The 18,382-nt window shown below is 43.6% G+C and overlaps 1 protein-coding gene across 4 annotated transcripts; it reads right to left on the bottom strand.

Annotated features, from left to right (window-relative positions):
• Positions 1-376: 376 nt before the first annotated feature.
• LOC144116305 (uncharacterized) lies at positions 377-17,435 on the bottom strand. 4 transcript variants are annotated; one of them, XM_077651045.1, is made up of 7 exons: positions 17,068-17,435; positions 15,938-16,061; positions 12,712-12,779; positions 9,795-9,954; positions 6,963-7,119; positions 5,522-5,679; positions 377-569 (listed from the first exon to the last, which is right to left on the bottom strand). In XM_077651045.1, exons 2-5 carry the CDS (start codon positions 16,003-16,005, stop codon positions 6,987-6,989), a joined length of 429 nt encoding a protein of 142 aa, XP_077507171.1. In that variant the 5' UTR covers positions 16,006-16,061; positions 17,068-17,435; the 3' UTR covers positions 377-569; positions 5,522-5,679; positions 6,963-6,986. The 4 variants fall into 4 exon arrangements, 3 of the variants coding, with proteins under 3 accessions (XP_077507171.1, XP_077507169.1, XP_077507170.1); XM_077651043.1 differs by having other exon boundaries at positions 9,784-9,954; XM_077651044.1 differs by lacking the exon at positions 17,068-17,435 and adding an exon at positions 16,395-16,939 and having other exon boundaries at positions 9,784-9,954.
• Between the last annotated feature and the right edge of the window lie 947 nt (positions 17,436-18,382).

Consider the following 18,382-nt stretch of genomic DNA (forward strand, 5'->3'; position numbering starts at 1 on the left):
CTAGCCCGTGCCGGGCCTCCGTGGGCTAGCCCGTGCCGGGCCTCTGTGGGCTAGCCCGTGCCGGGCCACCGTGGGCTGGCCCGTGCCGGGCCTTTGTGGGCTGGCCCGTGTCGGGCCTCCGTGGGCTAGCCCGTACTGGGCACCCGTGGGCAAGCCCGTACTGGGCCCCTGTGGTTTAGCCGTTCTGGTCCCAGTGGGCTTCTTAGGTGATGCCTTGCGGGAAGTCAACAAAGGTAACCCATATAAAACCAATAGCTGTATGCCTTTGGGCCCACCGACCCAATTAGTCTTAAGGCCCACCTTGCCAACCCAGAGAGGCTTTCTTCACTTCATCAGTATTTTTTGTGTACATGTTACTACTGAAATTACAATGCAAGTAAGAATGCTTCTTATTTATTTATTTGTTTTTGCAAGACATTTTGGGCATTCTTGCATACAAAGCCCCAATTACTGGGGTGAAGGGTCCGCCCCTTTATCCGAACTTTTCGACCACCATCCCAGTCTCTCGACCCCAGCACGAACGCAGCCACTCTGTTGTTGCATTCCATGGTGGCTGTTGGGATTCTGCGCTGCATAGCAGATGTAAAAGTGAACAAATAAACACACACATCAAATTGATATTCAGTATGGTGGATAAAAATCACTTTCCAAAGTATTATAGTCACATCTTTCAGGAAATGCTTCAAAGCCGTATGCAATGCTACAATGTGCAATGCTTGAAATATCAGCAAATTTCGTTTGCTGTTAATATCCGTAACCATAATAAACATAAATATCCATAATAAGAATAACCGAAAGGTGCATGAGCCATTAAAGGAATATAGACACCTAAATTTATTGCGTGCTTTCTTCTGTCCAATGATGCGTTAGATAATAAAATACATGGATTACCAGGTAGTACTTGCCTACAACCCCGCTAAATAATTTATAATCAAATTTCTTCTCTCATGCTGTTTTGGTTTCATCGACCGAACGCCGACTGTCGTCAAGTTGATGTTTTGGTCACATCATGCAACTAGAAAAACTAATACAATCACTGATATGTAGCTTTAATTGACTACGACATTTAATCCAGCCTCTTCCAAGACCTGGAATGACAAAAATTACCTGTCGGCAATAATATAACCGATTTTTTATGCCTCATGTGAATTAAACACCATCTACATGTCACAGTCATCATTCGACTGATGAAACCGAAACAGCGTCAAGAAGAAATTAAATTGCAGAAAAACTGCACGTTGCGCTAGTTGGTGTTGATCCATACAAAAGCGCAAACACACACGGACAATGTAAGAGACGAGACACACAAACGAGCGCTGAACTTACTACAGATTTTTTATTAGGAAGAAGCACGTCATATATACACACACGAAAAAACAGCGCACATGTGTGATGTCAACAAGACTCCTAGTGCTAGTAAAAGGCAAAAACCGCTTTAAAAGCATGTGTGTATCTGCAGAACCGCTACCCACTATGTAGCATATTGACTTCTCGAAGCGATAATGTAACAGATGATGTACTCACGCACCCATTACTTTTTCTGATATGAAACGCCTCAGCTACTTCTCTAGTGCGCTGGTCAGAATGAGCGAACAAGACATCAGTATCGTAAAAAAAATGGCGTACGTTTGCACGTGAAACAATGCTTAGCTAGGTTAGTTTCTTTCCTAAAGAATTAGCGTGCTCCATGAGCCGCACGTTAACGCAGCGGCCAATTCGACCTATGTAGGTAAGGCCACAGGACTGAGGGATTTGATATGCTACGCCAGTCTTCTCTTCTACGCCATCTATTTTCATGATTTATGTTGCAAGCATTTCTTCTGCGCCCTTCATGCTTTCTTTGAACTGCCGCCCCCACTCTCTAGCTTGTTATGTGCAGGGAACAGAACCTTTGCCCCATGCTTGCTTCCCACTCTTTTAAATCCGCTGCGATAGCGTGTGGACATATGGCATAACCCACTACCTTTCTTCTCCCTTCTTCCGAACTCTTTTCCAGCCCTGAGGTACTTGCAGACGATTTCAGCTCATGGAGGACTGTCTGCACTTGAAACGAGAACTGAGTCCCAGAAACCAGCTTACCTACATCTGTCTATTTGGGCTAAGAGACAGGACATCATTTTATGATAAGATTTCTTTACTGCCATGCCTAAGCATCCCGTAACAATGCCACTTTTTGCAAGCTTTGAATGAAAGGACCTGTAATTCGAAAGGGACTTTTCACTTCTAGGGGAATACTGCCAACAGACATGGTTGGGTTCGAAAGAGAATTTTAATTAAGGAACTGCAGGACTCTTTCTTGAAGGACTTCATGTGTGAACCTCAGCTCCAACGAATTACATGCAAAACTATGAACATTTGACACAAATTCGGGATTCACGGACCTAGCCAGCACCAGGTAATCATCCACATAACAGAAAATGCATATGCAATAACCGGCTAGATCAGTCTCAACTTTCATATCAACCCTGCTTAGATAAATGTTACTGAGAATGGGAGCTACCTTGGCACCTATGCACACACCCCATTTTTGCATATAAAGACGACCATCCCACACAACAAACGTGTTACTCAGGTAGTAAGATAAGAGTTAAAGAAAGAATCCCATTGTGATTCCACACTCATTTTAGAACACGCATTCATCGCTCTCATCCGTAATACAATGGTGAACATACTGGATTAGTTCAAAGTGTGGAAGAGAATAAAACAAATCAACCACATCTACACTAAAACCATCACATAGTGCCCGCCTCTGATTTCAGAGGAAATCCGCTACTGCCTCAGAATTACAGTGGATGCCCAATAAACGAAACTCGGTTAAATGAAACTTACGGATAAACAAAATTAAGCAGGGTTACTTGGTTGGTTTCGTATATCTGCAGCAGTAAAATTCTTCGGATAATTGGAACACCACTAACGTGTTACCCTCGGCTAAACGGCACAAAAGTTAAAAATTTGGAATCCTCCCGAGCGTATTTGTGCTCGCATATGTCAGCGGTAGTCTCGCAACCATGAACAAATTCTTCGCAGCCAACGCTATAGCCGGGACAAGCCAATCCAGTAAGTCGCTTGATAATCTTGTTTTTGTTGTCGTTCTGCGTTAGGCCTACGTGCGACCGGTGTTGTCGGTGCGTCGACGTGATGGAAAGCGTTAAGAAGCGGCCGCACAAAGTGCTCTTGCTTTAAAAGAAGTTACAAATTCTGCAGGAGCTTGAGCGAAGTTCCCTTTCAAGAACAGAAGTTGCGAAGAAGTTCGACATCCCGAAGTCGACACTTTCGCAGATCATGAAAAACAAAGACGTCATTCAAGGAGCTGTCAAGTCTGGGACCTTCGCTTCCAACCGGATGCGTATGAGGACGACACCGTATGAAGAACTTGAAAAGGTTCTTTTTCTGTGGTTTAAGCGTGCACGGAGTGCCAGTTTTCCCATAAGTGGACCAATTTCGGAGCAAAAGGCGCGGGAGATAGCCCTGCAAATGGGGTTGAGAATTCCTGCGTCAGCGACGGATGGCTTAGCAGATTTAAAAAGCGCCATGGTCTAGTCTTCAAAACCATCTCAGGAGAAAGTAATGCAGTGAATAGAGAAGTCTGCGCTGACTGGCAACGCGGACGGCTGCAGGAGATTTTAAACAGCTATGAGCCACGAGACGTATTCAACGTCGACGAGATGGGCCTCTTCTACAAGGAGCTTCCATCGAAGACTCTCGCCTACAGAGGCGAAGCCTGTACAGGTGGGAAGCGCAACAAAGAGCGCATTACCGTGCTGGTGGGCGCTAATATGGCAGGCGGTGGTAGGAAAATCGAGACACCCACGTTGCTTCAAGGGCATTTGAAATCTACTTATGGCCTACACTGCAAATGGGAGAGCGTGGATGACAACAGCAATTTTCGAAAATTGGCTGCGGAAGGAGGACGCAAGGTTTACGAGACAGGGCAGGAAAGTTGTCTTCATCGTAGATAATTGCCCTGCCCATGGCCAGGTGGGAGGGCTGAAGTCCATCAGCCTTGAATTCCTCCCTGCCAATGCAACTGCTGTCATCCAACCAATGGACCAAGGAGTCATCCAGAACGTCAAGGTTCACTACCGCCGCCAACTGCTTCACCGCATGCTGCTTTGTGCTGACAGTGGAAAGGATTATGTCATTGACTTGCTGTCTGCTATCCACATATTGGCCCGTGCCTGGGAACAAGTTCAGGCAACAACAGTGCAGAAGTGCTTCCACCATGCAGGCTTCGAAGCACACGATCCAATAGCCCATGAAGAGGCAGGTACTGTTGATGAAGAAGCAGACACTATACTTAATCAAATAGTGCCCTCTGCCCCTTTCTCACGACAAGACTATGAGGACATAGATGCAAATGTATGCACCTGTCGCGAGGAAAGCATTGAAGAAATTATTGCAGAAGTGCAAGCCGAGGACCACTCTTCCTCCAGTGATGAGTGCGAGGACCCTGTGCCCAGTGCGGTGCTAGACAGCGCAGCTAGGAATGCAGTTGCACTTTTGCTACAGTACTTTGAACGTGAAGGGAGCGCAGAATTTTCGCAAAGCCTTTCAAATATGCACAGTTACTTTGTTAAAAAGCAACTGAAGAATGTAAAACAGACCACAACTGATTCCTTTTTTTCTTCACACCCAGGTCAGTAAGGGCTGGTGCAGTGTAAATAAATATTTCTACATGAAATATGTGTGCTTTGCTTAAATGAAACTTCTGATAAATGGAACACTTTGAATCCCCTTCAAATTCCGTTTAAGAGGAGTCCACTGTACGTACGAGAAACGGATCCTTTACGCGAAGTGACGACAAATGTTTGCGAAGATAGATAGACACAAACAACTGCCAAGAATTGTGCTCAGATACGCTTGCCCGGAAACGAACTTTAAGCTTGTGCATCTTAGCACTAAAAAAAATTTCTAGCACCGATACTGATGTCTTGTTCGCTCATTCTGACCAGCCCACTAGAGAAGTAGCTGAGGCGTTTCATATTATCAGAAAAAGTAATGGGTGTGTGAGTACATCATCTGTTATATTATCGCTTCGAGAAGTCAATATGCTACATAGTGGGTAGCGGTTCTGCAGATACACACATGCTTTTAAAGCGGTTTTTGCCTTTTACTAGCACTAGGAGTCTTGTTGACATCGCACATGTGCGCTGTTTTTCCGTGTGTATATATATGACGTGCTTCTTCCTAATTAAAAAAATCAGTTGTAAGATCAGTGCTGATTTGTGTGTCTCGTCTCTTGGTCCGTGTGTGTTGGCACTTTTGAACCACCACTATGCAATTAAATAATAAATTATTTAGTGGTCGTACATGTATAGAATGTCTAACGCATGGTTTGAAAGAAAAAAACGCACAAGCAAAAATTTGGTACCTATAGTCCTTTATATTTGGATGGCTACTCAGTAATTGATAACGGAAGTGCTGAAAACCACACCAGGCAGATTGAAAGTAGCTTTTTCCTGCAATTAGATGGTGTGTTCACAAAGTGTCTATAACCTTCAGAAGATTCACATGTACTCACCAAAAATTGCGCTGTACAGCCGTAGGTTCTTAAATGCTTCTTTTCCGCCCCGCCTCTTCAATGTGTACATAAGGGCCACAGGAGCCTTCACTAGTCTTCATAATAAGTTTTGTAGCCTCATCAGCTGGCTCACTCCCAATGAGTGCTAGCTTTTTGATCTGAAATAGATTATACAGATTATACAAAGTGAACTATGCCATGAAAACCATACATTGAACCATTCATAAGACTCCCTCTTCGAGGAACCATGTGCAAGTCAACAAAAAATCAGAAGGATGTAGAACAGGATAATACAGAGAACTCAGAGACCTATGATCACAGTGGTGTGACTCAGCTTAATGATAACAGAATTCTCTGTTGTCTTCTAAATGCCCATCTTTGCATCATCATATTAACTTCCTTTTATGCACGACTCAATGGCATACACTTCCCAAACAATAAGACAAGGGGGAAAAAGTGAAGCCATTACTTTAAGGCCACCTTGAACCATGGCAAAATTGTAGTCTGGAGCTAAATGAGTGATGTAAGAACATAACCGTCAGCTGCCACTATGAACAGCAAGGCTAACGCTTGTGCTAATTTCTTGTGGTAGGCTAGATATTATATACAGCAAATTCTCTTTCAAATACACTTGTACAAAATGAAGCTTTCAGGTCTACAAATCCAAATGCAACATGAGGCAATTTCGAAGTCCCAACTTAATCTGAAGTGGACTCACCATATGTAGAGGGCTCAAATTAACCTACAGCTGAACAAAACACTATGCATCAAAATTATATTGAAAGGAATCAATACGTTGCCAGTAGTTCATAGGCACAATTGAAAGAAATGCCATATACCCAGTCGAAAAAAAACACCCGCCCGTTTCTGGTGTTTACACCAAACTGGCTTTTTTAGACACGGGTTCTGGTGTGACGGTGTCTGGTGTTCCGACCAGACCAGGATTTTCAGACACGGGTCCTGATGTGGCGTAGTGTGGTGTGCTTTAGTGTGTTCTGGTCTGGTTTTCTGTGCTGTGACCCGGTTGTCTAATACCGGCTCTGGTGTGGTTTCGTTTGGTGTTTCCTGGTGTGGTCGATGTACCATTCGATCTGGTGTGGTTGGTATACCGTAGAATGTCTTGATTGAGATGCTGTGAGTTTGGACATACTATCGTGAGAAAAATTAAGAGATCCCAGCAAATGCATGCCAAATGGTGTAAAACAGCAAGCACTCCTGATGTCGAGTCAGGTGCACTAACATCCATCAATCTCGCTGCGCCGGCCTTGATGGCACGAGCATTTCATCAGATGGCACCTGCACGCAGTTAGGCATAGTATGGCACACACTCGCAGCGTCATAATTTTCCACATGATTGTACACTGGAGCATGCACATAACCACATCATTTCTGTTCTTGCCGAAGAGCAAGCACGTATCGTAAAGAAAGAAAAAATGCTCACATTTGCATAAAAGCGTCCTTAGCTTCATTGGTAGACAAAATTGGCAGTATAGTCAAGATGGAGGCCCCAAGCATCATAGCGTGAGTCTTTTCTGGCAAAGTCGAATAGGTTGAATTTCCCTGATAGCAGCTTGACTCCAGCTGTGTAGCCACAATGCCTGAAGAACAACAGAACAAAATCACGAATTTGTGTGAAATACACTATAATAATCACGGTGCAAAGACAACCAGCAAATACTGCTATTAAATTTAGCTCAGTGGTGCAATTATACAGTACACATTCAATACGACTCGCAATGCCTCTACAGTAAATCAACTGACTTCTGCTTTATAGTAAATCAATGCTACTCACATAAAGCAGCCCACTTGCATTAATTTGCTTGAAATCAGTATCTGGATGAGCAAGTATTTCACACTTTCATTCACACAGTACAACGATGAACATGGACAAGGGGGAAGACACCGAAAAACACTTTGAGGTCCCTCCTCCCTTGCCCCTGTTCATCATCATGCTGTGTGAATGAAAGTGTGAATTATTGCGTTGTGTTTTTCTTTTGTATTCATAGCTAACTGCATATATTTACAATACAGTTGGGTACGCCTGCATCATAATCTGAATTCGTCATATTTTGGCATTGCAGCTGATTTTGAGCATGACAGTCCTTCCAACACAGTCAGGCTTTCTGAGACAATCAACAGCACTCTAGCATCTCCGGTAATTTGATTCATTACCAGGCTCAGAGATACTAATACTTGGTAGCCTAGAGAAATAAATTGATATGGAAATTCTACTGCTGCAGAAAACAAAAATAAGAGAAATTAAGGAATTACAGCAATGATTACAAGATGCCCATAAAGATGGGCACAAAAAGGAGACAAGATGTAGTTCGACTAAAAAAAATATCTGATGCGAGTATATTTCAGGGTGACAAAATCCATGTATTGAGACTTTATGCGTACAGGGTGCAGAACTGTAAAGCACTGCATGGCTGGCTGCATCTATTTAGAAGACCATTCCTCTTAATTTCTTCCAAAAAAGTGGCAGCAAATCATAAAAAGCCGACTGCGCAAATTTATTTTCAGCTGAATGCCACATACAAAATGACAAGGGTGGAATGTTAATGATTCGAAAGGAAATCTTAAACAAGATGCGATGAACTCTGGCACTGGTAAAACCCCAACAGAAGCGCAAAAAAAAGCTGCCAGATTATTTTTCCTGCTGAATGTATTAAAACCAAAGCTGCCTGAGCGCACGAGTTTTGTTTAGGTATAGCTTGCTATGCACATCCTGAGCCTCTGGTGCAGTTGACTGCAGAGTACCTGCAGACACTTGCACACATACAAAACCCACACTAGATTCTGCGTACTGTGCATTGCCCACTATAGTGCCTAGCACGCCCTGTCTTCCAGTGAGATGCACTTCTTTTGGTGCATCCAAGCATTAAGGTTCCAGTTATAAAAAATGTCTGAGTTGATTATGAGTTAAGTGAATAAGCTTAACAAGTTGACTGGTTCTAAGCAGGCAGATCACTTGCAAGATCCACTTCTCACAGCAAGGCAGAAAACAATAATGGCTTCAGGACACTGTAGTGCAGGGCTCCAAATTAGTTTAGACCAAGTGGGGTCCGTTAAGCTTCGCTGACATTGTATGGCAGACCGGCACCTTTTCCAAAGTAGCAATGTTTACTGCCACACATATACGTAACTCACTAGTCGCATGATTCCTCCCAACATGTATGCAACAAAATATTGCAACCGCTTCGAGCCATCTCTACAGGCCCCGCTGGGCCGTCCCTGCTAAGTGTGAAAAAAAGTGGCTAAGATATGCTTTGTCATATTCAATGCTACAAACTATTTTTACAAAGCATGCAGCAAAGCTAGCAAAAGAGTGCTCAAGCACACCTATGCTTGAGTAAAAAGTAGCCAAAATCTTTTTACATGTAAAATGAAGTAGCTGAAGTTAGAACATGACTTGCAAAACTGTATGCATAACAGCTAGACAAGAGAGCAGAGAAGGTAAGGGCAAACAGGGGTTCATTATGGGCTACATGATGGACTCTAACAGTCACTTCCATCATGGCATCTGACAGTTAAACAATAGGCCAGCTAGCATTCAATTCAAGCTTATTTTCATGCAAAATGCTTTCAGTGATGGCTACAAGTTATAACATACAAATTTTCGTTGTTAAGTAGAGGCAACCAGAGGATTCATGATGGCAAATGTGGCGGCACCCACGTATGCCTATACTGAATCAGCATCACTTAGGCCTCAGTAGCTAAAATCCAAGCTTCAGGGCAAATGACTGCTAAGTACCGTCCATCTTCTGTTTCCATGGCATGAGAAGTACATATTCACTAAAAGTTGTTCATTATGAGTAATTTCACTGATTATGCACTGCCGCACTGAACATAGAGCCTAGGCTTTTAAGCTGCTTTTATCCTCACACGAGCTAACTGAACCCATCAATTAACCTCCTGTAAATAAACTTTCACATGAAGACATCTACAATTATTTGATCACGTCTTGTATGTCTGGCATTATCCTTTGTTTGGCGCTTTCATATTATAAATCACTAACAAACCTGAGTCGTAATTCTCACATACACTGATGGAGTGAGTATATGCCCCTGAGATAAATCCAGCTACAGCTAGCAATTACCACTCAGTGCATCCATTTTTCACACTACAGCGCACAAAAATACACGAACGAAGAGGATAGACACCACGGACACCGGACATAATTTTTGTGCGCTGGAATGATGTTTCATAATTCTTCCCAGAACCGACTATCCCAGCCCTCTATTCTGAGCCTTGTGGAGAACCTTTTCCTTGCCTTCCGCTGTCACCTCCTGAGCACTTGCCACTGGAACTGCATAGTACAACTGCTTCTGTTGACCAGATGGGAATGGCAGTTCTCTTGTGAAATACTGCATCCATTGGGATTCCCTTCACGGTGTCATACATTGCCTTCTCTACCTTGAATCCAGATGCACCTAAAGGAAAAAGAACACGCATATAAAAATTCTTAGCCATATTTGCAGCCAGGAATATGATAATAATTGTATTTGTATGCTTCACAGCAACAACAGCAGTATGCATTAACGCCTGTTGAAACAAGAAAGTAGAAACCATTTCGTTTATTACCAACACAAGACTTGCACCTTGATGTTGATGGTGTCATGCAATAGTGGTGAGTTCTGATAGGAGTGTGAAGTACAAAAGGCAACTGCTTGCTTCGAATTTTAGAACATGCAACTTTAACTGCACAATTATTGAAAAGGAATTGACTTCATCCTTGAAAATCGCAGATTAGTATGTGTGGTAGCAAATACTGAAAATAAAAATAGTAGGAGCACTGCCAGTGTTTAAATCAACACGCAGTGACTGGTTTGGTTTATATGGGTTTAACGTCCCAAAGCGACTCAGGCTATGAGAGACACCGTAATGAAGGGCTCCAGAAGTATCGACCACCTGGGGTTCTTTAGAGTGCTCTGACACCGCACAGTACACGGGCCTCAAGAATTTCGCCTTCATCGAAATTTGACCGCTGCGGCCGGGATTGAATTCGCGTCTTTCGGGCCAGCAGCCGAGTGCCATAACCACTCAGCCACCGCGGCGGCTTCGCAGTGACTGCTAAGAGCAATTTTCTAATTGCAGTTCTTGCCCATGCTTTTGTCAAGCAAGGCACTAATGCCGGTTGACCTGCAGTAAATCTAATGTATCCTCAACATGCTGCCTAGTTAGCAAAGTTCTTGTAGTCAAAATTGAACGAAACATTACTTATTTTTTCAGCTAGAAGCGCATGAACTATTGAGTCCAAGGCAAACAACTTAGTGCCTTAGAATAGTGTTCAACGAGGGGCCCACACGCAGACACTTGACTTGCCACTGTTTCCTTATACAAAGTAATACAGGAGTGCATGGCCTGTGCTGTTCATGGTAAGAAATACAAAATATAAATAGAAACAAAACTGAAGTGCAAAGAAAAATTAGAGACAAGTTCTGTCATTACACCTTATATGACACTAGAGAGTACATATTCATAAAGAAGTAGTAAAATGGTCATTTTGAAATTTTGCACAATCATGAAATTGTCATGAGCACAGTCATTATGCCTTTTCTTCACACAAAAGGTTTCCAGCGGCTCCAGTGCACTTCAGTTTCTTTTTAGTACAGTGCCTTTAAAAGACAGAAATTGGTCAAGGGCCACAAAATGGTAATAACTGTGTATCACCATTTTCATATCTATGCTTCATTACTTTTTAACACAACCTCCAATATGACCCACATGATTTGCTGCAGGAGCAGGATGCCAGTGTGCACCACTCACATTCAATGAAGGACCTGGCTGCCTTTTCCAAGTGTTGTACTAATTTTCACAATGAAAGTGCCGTTGAGCGAGTTTGACAGCAAGCAAAAACATGATTTGAACCTAATAGCTTAAGGAAATTTTAAAGTGGTCCGTAACATTATGCTTGTAACAAGACAACTTCAGGTGTAAATACTCATCAAAGTTGCCATCAGATCTCAGCTTTGGTGTGCTCATAAAGGGAAGGTGGGGTGCTTAGTTATAATGACCAATTGTCACGGCTGGTACATTGTGCTACCTACTTCAATGATGAAGGATGTGACAAACTATCCTCCAAAATCTGACATCTGGCATAAAGGCTGAAAAGCAAAAGAAAATGAAGGACCACTAAGACCTGAAATTATTTCCTACTTGAACAGTTATGCACATCACAAAGAAAGCTGACAAACGGCACGAAGTTATACTGGTATTTTGGTCTCAGATGCTCGCTCATTTGAGCCTCAGTATCCTAACTAAAGCAATAAAAAAGACATGACTGTTGAAGGCATCATAAGCTCCTGTAAAGCTCATCAGCAGTGAGAAAAACAAATTCTAACCTTCATAATAATATAGAAGCCAACCAATGAGGCCACTCTGTCAGTCACCAACTAAGAGACAATGTACAAGCTATACACTGTAAATGCACAAACTCTACATGAGAGCAAAGCATGCCCTGCACTTGTGAAACAAATTTGTGTCAATGTAAGATTCTTGGCAACAGTAGGCATCACCATTAATGGCATGTGCTAAAAAGGAAGAGGGCACCTTAATGATGTTGTACAATTTAGAATTCAGCCTTTCAGTAAACTATATTTTGTCTAGTACCATGAGCACCGTCAGAGGAGAAGGCAAAAATGAAAGGAAAGCGGCCAGCTGTCATGAGGCCTGCCACAAAAAAAACACTGAACTGAAGCGGTGCACAAACAAAAAAGAAGGAATGCACTATGCGATTACAGAACACATAATAACACAGGAAAACAGGGCCCAACCAATGAATGAAAAGAGAACAACAAAAAGAAGGTAAGCAGTACTGAACACTGCTGCCTCTGCAAATTGAGAGCAGTGAAATAGAAAACACCTAAAAAATAAGTTTCAAGGACTATAAAAATGCAACTTTGGTCACATATTTTTTTAAATGCTGCATTAGACATTAGAATACACGAATCCCCAAATGGTATTTGCCTATCATTAAATAATTTATAATTCCATTTCCTTCTCTGATGTTGTTTAGGCTTGATCAGCCAATTGTTGGCTGTGATGCCTAGTTGGCCTTTAGGTCTGCTGAGGCATGGAAAAGGCTACAATATAAATGTTGATATGCAGTTTTAATTCACTACAACACCTAAAACAGCCTGTTTCAAAAGCTGGAATGACAACAAATGCCATAGCAGCAGTTATATTACCAGTTTTCTTGCTTTTGCCATGACCTGAAAACCAACTACACGTCGCAGCCATCGTTCGGTTGATAATACTGAAACAACAAAGAGAAAGACAATTATAAATTATTTACCAGTCATAGAGCAAATATCACGGGGTGGTCCATGTACAGGTGCGGACAGAAGTAAACAGAGCGTGCCACACAAGAACTGCGTGTCAGCGCCGCCTAGCCAAACCAGACGAGAGCTGGAAATCGCCACGCGCATGTGCAGGCCCGCTTCCGGCGCGACCCTCTCAATGCTCCGCTTGCCTCGCATTCGTCCGGCGTCTGTGTCGTGCTGATGATGATCATGATTGGATGGTCGTGCTCTGTGTAGCTAGCGAACATTTCGGAAAACAAAGACCACTGTCTTGATAAGGCAAATTGCGCGGGGACAGCTCTACCATTAAGCCGCTTCGTTTGAGACAGCTGGAGGCATGTTTGCGCTGCAAACAACCCGCATGTTTCGAACTTTTGCTGCCGCTGGGACTCTGCTGCATCTCACTCGCAAGCAAACGCGCTCGAAACACTCGGCATACTGCCGCAGTTTTGTGTTAATTTTCTACAGTTATCACTGATGATTCGCCTTGTTCCTACCAGGCGCTGACGCAGCGCTAGTGTATGCACCCTGCCTGTCTCCCCCGAAACAAACTGCCCCTATAATGGATCCTGCTCTTATCACCACTGAGACAGTGCGCTGCGTATCGCGCTGTCATGTGCGAAGCAGAGCTCATGGTAATCACTTTGCATGCACCTTTGGATCTTAGGATGACTACAAACACCCGCTGTCTCACCCACATGAATGCCGCGGCAGCAGTGCGTCACTGTTGCGTGCCCCGCGTGCGAAATTCGGCATGTAAGTATCCGTGATCGCCCACTAATCAGAGTATGAGCCACGACAGAACCCAGCAAGTGATCCAAACTCTTCTGTACGAGCTGTATTACTTCACAGCTACCGGTTACATATAGACATTGGTCTGTTTGAGAATATAGGTGTGAAAACCCAACAGCTGCATCCAGCACATTTGGAAGCAGTCACTATCCTTGAGACGCTGGATCGCGCTGCAAAAAGCGCCAAGAGCGGCGGTTTCATCTCCTTTTAAGCTGACCTCCTAGTCAAGGTTCCAATGCAGGAGCACTGTGGTGCAGTACAGACACACAGGGCGCATGCTTTGCCGCTCCGTCGGTTCCTCGTAGGAGCAAGCCGAAAATGAACGGTAACTGTATAAAAGATCCCGAAACTGCGGTGGTGGATAGAGTGCTTTTGAGTTTATTTGGTCTATAGCGAGATGGAAATGAATCCCAGAAGCAACTAAAGTTCGAAGGACGCGCGCTATTTGCAATGGAAACGCGCCACAGCTGTCACAGATGAAACGACATAATGATAGCGTCGCCCCCGCGGGATTTTTGGCTTCAAGGCAGCGGTCTGTGCGCTCGGAAATGCCCGCTCGCTACTAAGGGCGCAACCATCTGATCATAACCATCATCAGCGTGACCCTGACTATGGCCGAATGAGAGGCGAGCGGAGCAATGAGAGTTGCGCTGGTAGGGGGCCTGCATATGCGTGTCGCGATTTTGAGCTTACGTGTGGTTTTGCTAGGCGGCGCTGAAAAGCAGTTCTTTCTTGTGCGGCGCGCTTCGTTTACTTCTGTCCGCGCCTGCACATTAATGTCTAAGGCACTTGAAAAAAGACGCAAGCAAACATCTGGTGTCCATAGTATATGCAGTTTCTTTCAAGCTTTGTTGAACTATGATATCAGGTAGCATGCCGAAAGGCTGAGTCAAACAGGTCACTACAAGCTCCTAATTTCCTGTAAGTGTAACAGCAAGTATATTCACTGAACTTGCACAGTGTCATCACCAAGCAAGTGAAATGGCAAAAAAAAATCAGAACTGACCAAGATAATCACAGAGGTAACAATTTATGGTGAACATTCACCTTTTTTCATTTAGCACTTTTAGCTTTTTTGTGACACAGGCTATAATTCAACAGACCTTGAAGTAGTTTGCAGTAGACGGTGCTTATTTTCCACTCAGATCTAGAGGCAGTAAAAATATTGCAACTACAGTGAAAAGTTCATTTAACAGTACCTCTTGCTGGACTAGTTGGTGTAACATTGTGTAACAAAAGTAAAAACAGCGCTAATGTTTACATAAACAACACAGAAAGAACAGACAGGACGGGCGCTGTCCTGTCTGTTCTTTCTGTGTGGTTTGTGTAAAAATTAGCGCTGTTTTTACTTTCGTTATACAGTGAGAGTCCAATTCCAAGTCAAGTCCAATTAATGTTTCTCATCTTTGAGGTGCATTCATAGCTGCACTATATAACACCATTCATATTCTTTTCATCAAGTGAAATAAAACGTATTTGCTGGACCAGTCTCTGAGGAGTGCCATGTGACACCGGCATTACTGCAGAAGCTTGACATGGTTATCCTTCTACTATGAGTGTCTATGAGGAGTGCCATGGGAGATGGATACTAGAGGAAAAAAGAATAAAAGCATTGTTCTCATGCTGTAATATCACCTTAGAATGCTGCCCTGTAGCCCATTACTTCATATTGGCATTTCTCAAAGCCTGGCTGTATTGAAGGGGGTCTCTAGTGACTCGAGAACGGGTGGGGAGGGAACTAGAGGGAGAGAGAGAAAGCGGCTGAGCTGAGGCTATGCCATTGTGCTCGCTGTTGCTTTGTAGCCTTGGAGTTGAGCAGCCAGCTCTGGACTCAATCGTGGTATGAGGGTGCGGGTTTCCCTTTTTCTTCCACCCTGTGTGTTGTGCTGTCAACGTTGCATTTTTTGCGTTTTGGCTATAAGAAAACGTGTTAATGATTCTTGCTAAAAATCACCACGAAATTTTAGAAATGACAGGAGAAATGTTCCAACCACCACTAACAAGAAAAAGAAAATTGGTTGATTGCTTCGGATTCATGCGCTCCTTATCAGCATTCTAGTACAGGAAGTCTCAGATTCCTCGCTAGTTCTGTAAGGGTTCCGAGGCCAGCCGAGACACCCCTGTATATAAGCACTGCTTCTTTCTGAGCATGAAACTGGCACTATCTGATGATGACCTATTGAGAAGAGACACACACGTTATTTTGAATAGGGGAATGCCAATACATGCCATCAACGTTCTGGTCCAAAGCAGACATTGCAACACACTGATCTCAATGCAGAGGTGAAAAAAAACAGATCTGAGAAAACTCGACACATACTTGTGCTCTGCAATGTATGCTGAACAGGCACAGACAAGAACAGCCCCAAATCTCGACAGTGGAGACATCTTCTCCGATGAAGCTCTTTTCAGACCTCTTCATTACTGAAGAGAAGGCACTTCACCTGCATAACAATTTCCAGCTGTGTATTTTGCACCCACAATGCCTGGCACTTCCTGATAATTATTTGTATTGCTGGCATTTCACACAACCACAAGAAAATGTTTAAACAGCCAAACTTCAAATACATAACGCCACTTGCCCACACTAGTTTTTATGATCAGCTCTGTACTACTTAGGTTATTCAAAACAACTTAATTTGAAAGGGTTACAAAGCGCTCTTTTTCTATGGCTACTTCGTCAAATGACTTTTATTCACGGCCGCCAGCAACTAAAAGAACTTTACAGCTGCAGGCAACGGTACCTATGTTAGAAAAGTGACCGAGCAGGCAGCTACCTGTTGTGGTATCGCAGTGACACGTCGCTTCAATTCACTCAGTCGCTTGCATGCCTTGACGCGTCACACCCCTCCCACTCTGAGCTTGACAGCTGGTGTAATCGGCTCGTAGAGGTGTGTTCTAACCTTAAGACGCCACATCAGATTACTATAAAGACGCACATACGCGTAGCGAATAACAGAACGCTAAACAGACCGAGCGGCGCACGCTATCGGCAGTTCGCAACGGGCCGATACTGGCGTCAAAAACACGCGTGCAGGCAGTGCACGATCACGCCCCACGTCGAATAATGAACAGGAAGTCGGGCAACCACCTTAACGAAAGCCCAAAACATAGTCACGCGCCTTGCTGGGCGGTATACAATTGCCACATTTACATTTAGGACTCCTACGCGCGCCTGCCATTCAGCAAACGCATCTATGCATACACCTCGGCGCTCGCGTCGCAACGCATACACTGTGAACACTGACGGACCAGCAGTTTGATGATTCGATGTGGAATGCACTTTGCTGCCGCGGAAACAACCAGTGACTCACGCGCAATGCCGAAGGGAAACGAACAGGACAGAGCTGACGAGCCTCGTCCCTTCCGCTCCTTTTCGCCTTTGCGCTCGCTCGTTTATTTTCGCGGTCACAAATTGCACGCACTCTTGCGCTACAATATGGGTCTCACCTGGAAACGAAGACTCTACGAATTCCAGTAACCGCTTTCTTCTCTTGCTTTGCGGCTGCTATAGTTGAAGTCGAACGTGTTGTGGAAACGAGGACTCGACGCATTCCAGTAACCGCTTTCTTCTCTTGCTTCGCGGTTGCTACGGTTGAAGCCGAACGTGTTGTCAATATGAAACGGCTCCATGCTTCTCGGCGTGGTCACTTTTCACAAAGTACGCGAACGACTGCATTGCTGACACGCGGCGCAAGCTACTATAAGCAAAAAATCCAAACGGAAGTTTGAAGGAACGATTTTGAAATCAGACACAAACAGCACACGAACAGCAGCAGCACGGAGCACGGCACGGCGCGGCGTAAGGCCTAGCCGGATATCACTCTGGAAATGCACCGAGGGAGAGGAGGGGAAGAGGGTATGCTGCGTCCTGCCACGTGACCTGGCAGCAGCGCGCTGGATTTGAACGGCGTTGGGAAGCACGCTAGGCGCTGGCGCGTGGCTATTAGCGTGGCGTCATGGTAAATATATACTGCAAACTGTTACAAAATTGCAGCTAGACTAAGGCGCTCCGCGCCTCCGTGCATCATTGCCGTGCAGTTTTCATGTCAAAAGCAGGCGACAATGTTTCAGCTCCTTGCAGAACAACTTTACAAATTGTTTTCTTAGCTTTTCTCTTTTCTTTCTGGTCTTTTGCCGACCGGATTAAAGAGCTTTCACTGCATATTTTTTAGCACAGCACTAAGTTTCTCGTAAACCACATTTCGCCTTATGCTACAAAGATATGATCTGCAGAACAAGTCTGCTTTACTCAACTTCAAAAAAAAAAAAGGTTTATCTCAAAGGTGCTATTGTAGATTTCAACAAAATGTGTATTACTGCAAAATCTCATTAAATCGAACACCAAGGAACCATAAAAAGTTCAAATTATCAAATGACCTCCAACAAAACTGACAAGAACCATTTGTACCAGGGTATAGGTCGGAAGAGGGCACCGCCTCAGTTATTGCTGGCAGCCGGAATTCGTCTACCTATATGCTTTGCCATTTTGAAGCGCATATAACTTAAATTACATGCTTAATTGCATATTCTATGCAGAATATATTTAGCTTGAAGGCGGGAATGCAAGCTATTTGCCCACATTCGTCAGGCTTCATCAACGTGCTGAGTGGCAGCCCATATACTGAGCATATATGCATATATATATATATATATATATATATATATATATATATATATATATATATATATATATATATATATATATATATATATATATATATATATATATATATATATATATATATATATATATATATATATA

This window comes from Amblyomma americanum, chromosome 1 (genome assembly GCF_052857255.1).
Source record: "Amblyomma americanum isolate KBUSLIRL-KWMA chromosome 1, ASM5285725v1, whole genome shotgun sequence".
Taxonomy (NCBI): domain Eukaryota; kingdom Metazoa; phylum Arthropoda; class Arachnida; order Ixodida; family Ixodidae; genus Amblyomma; species Amblyomma americanum.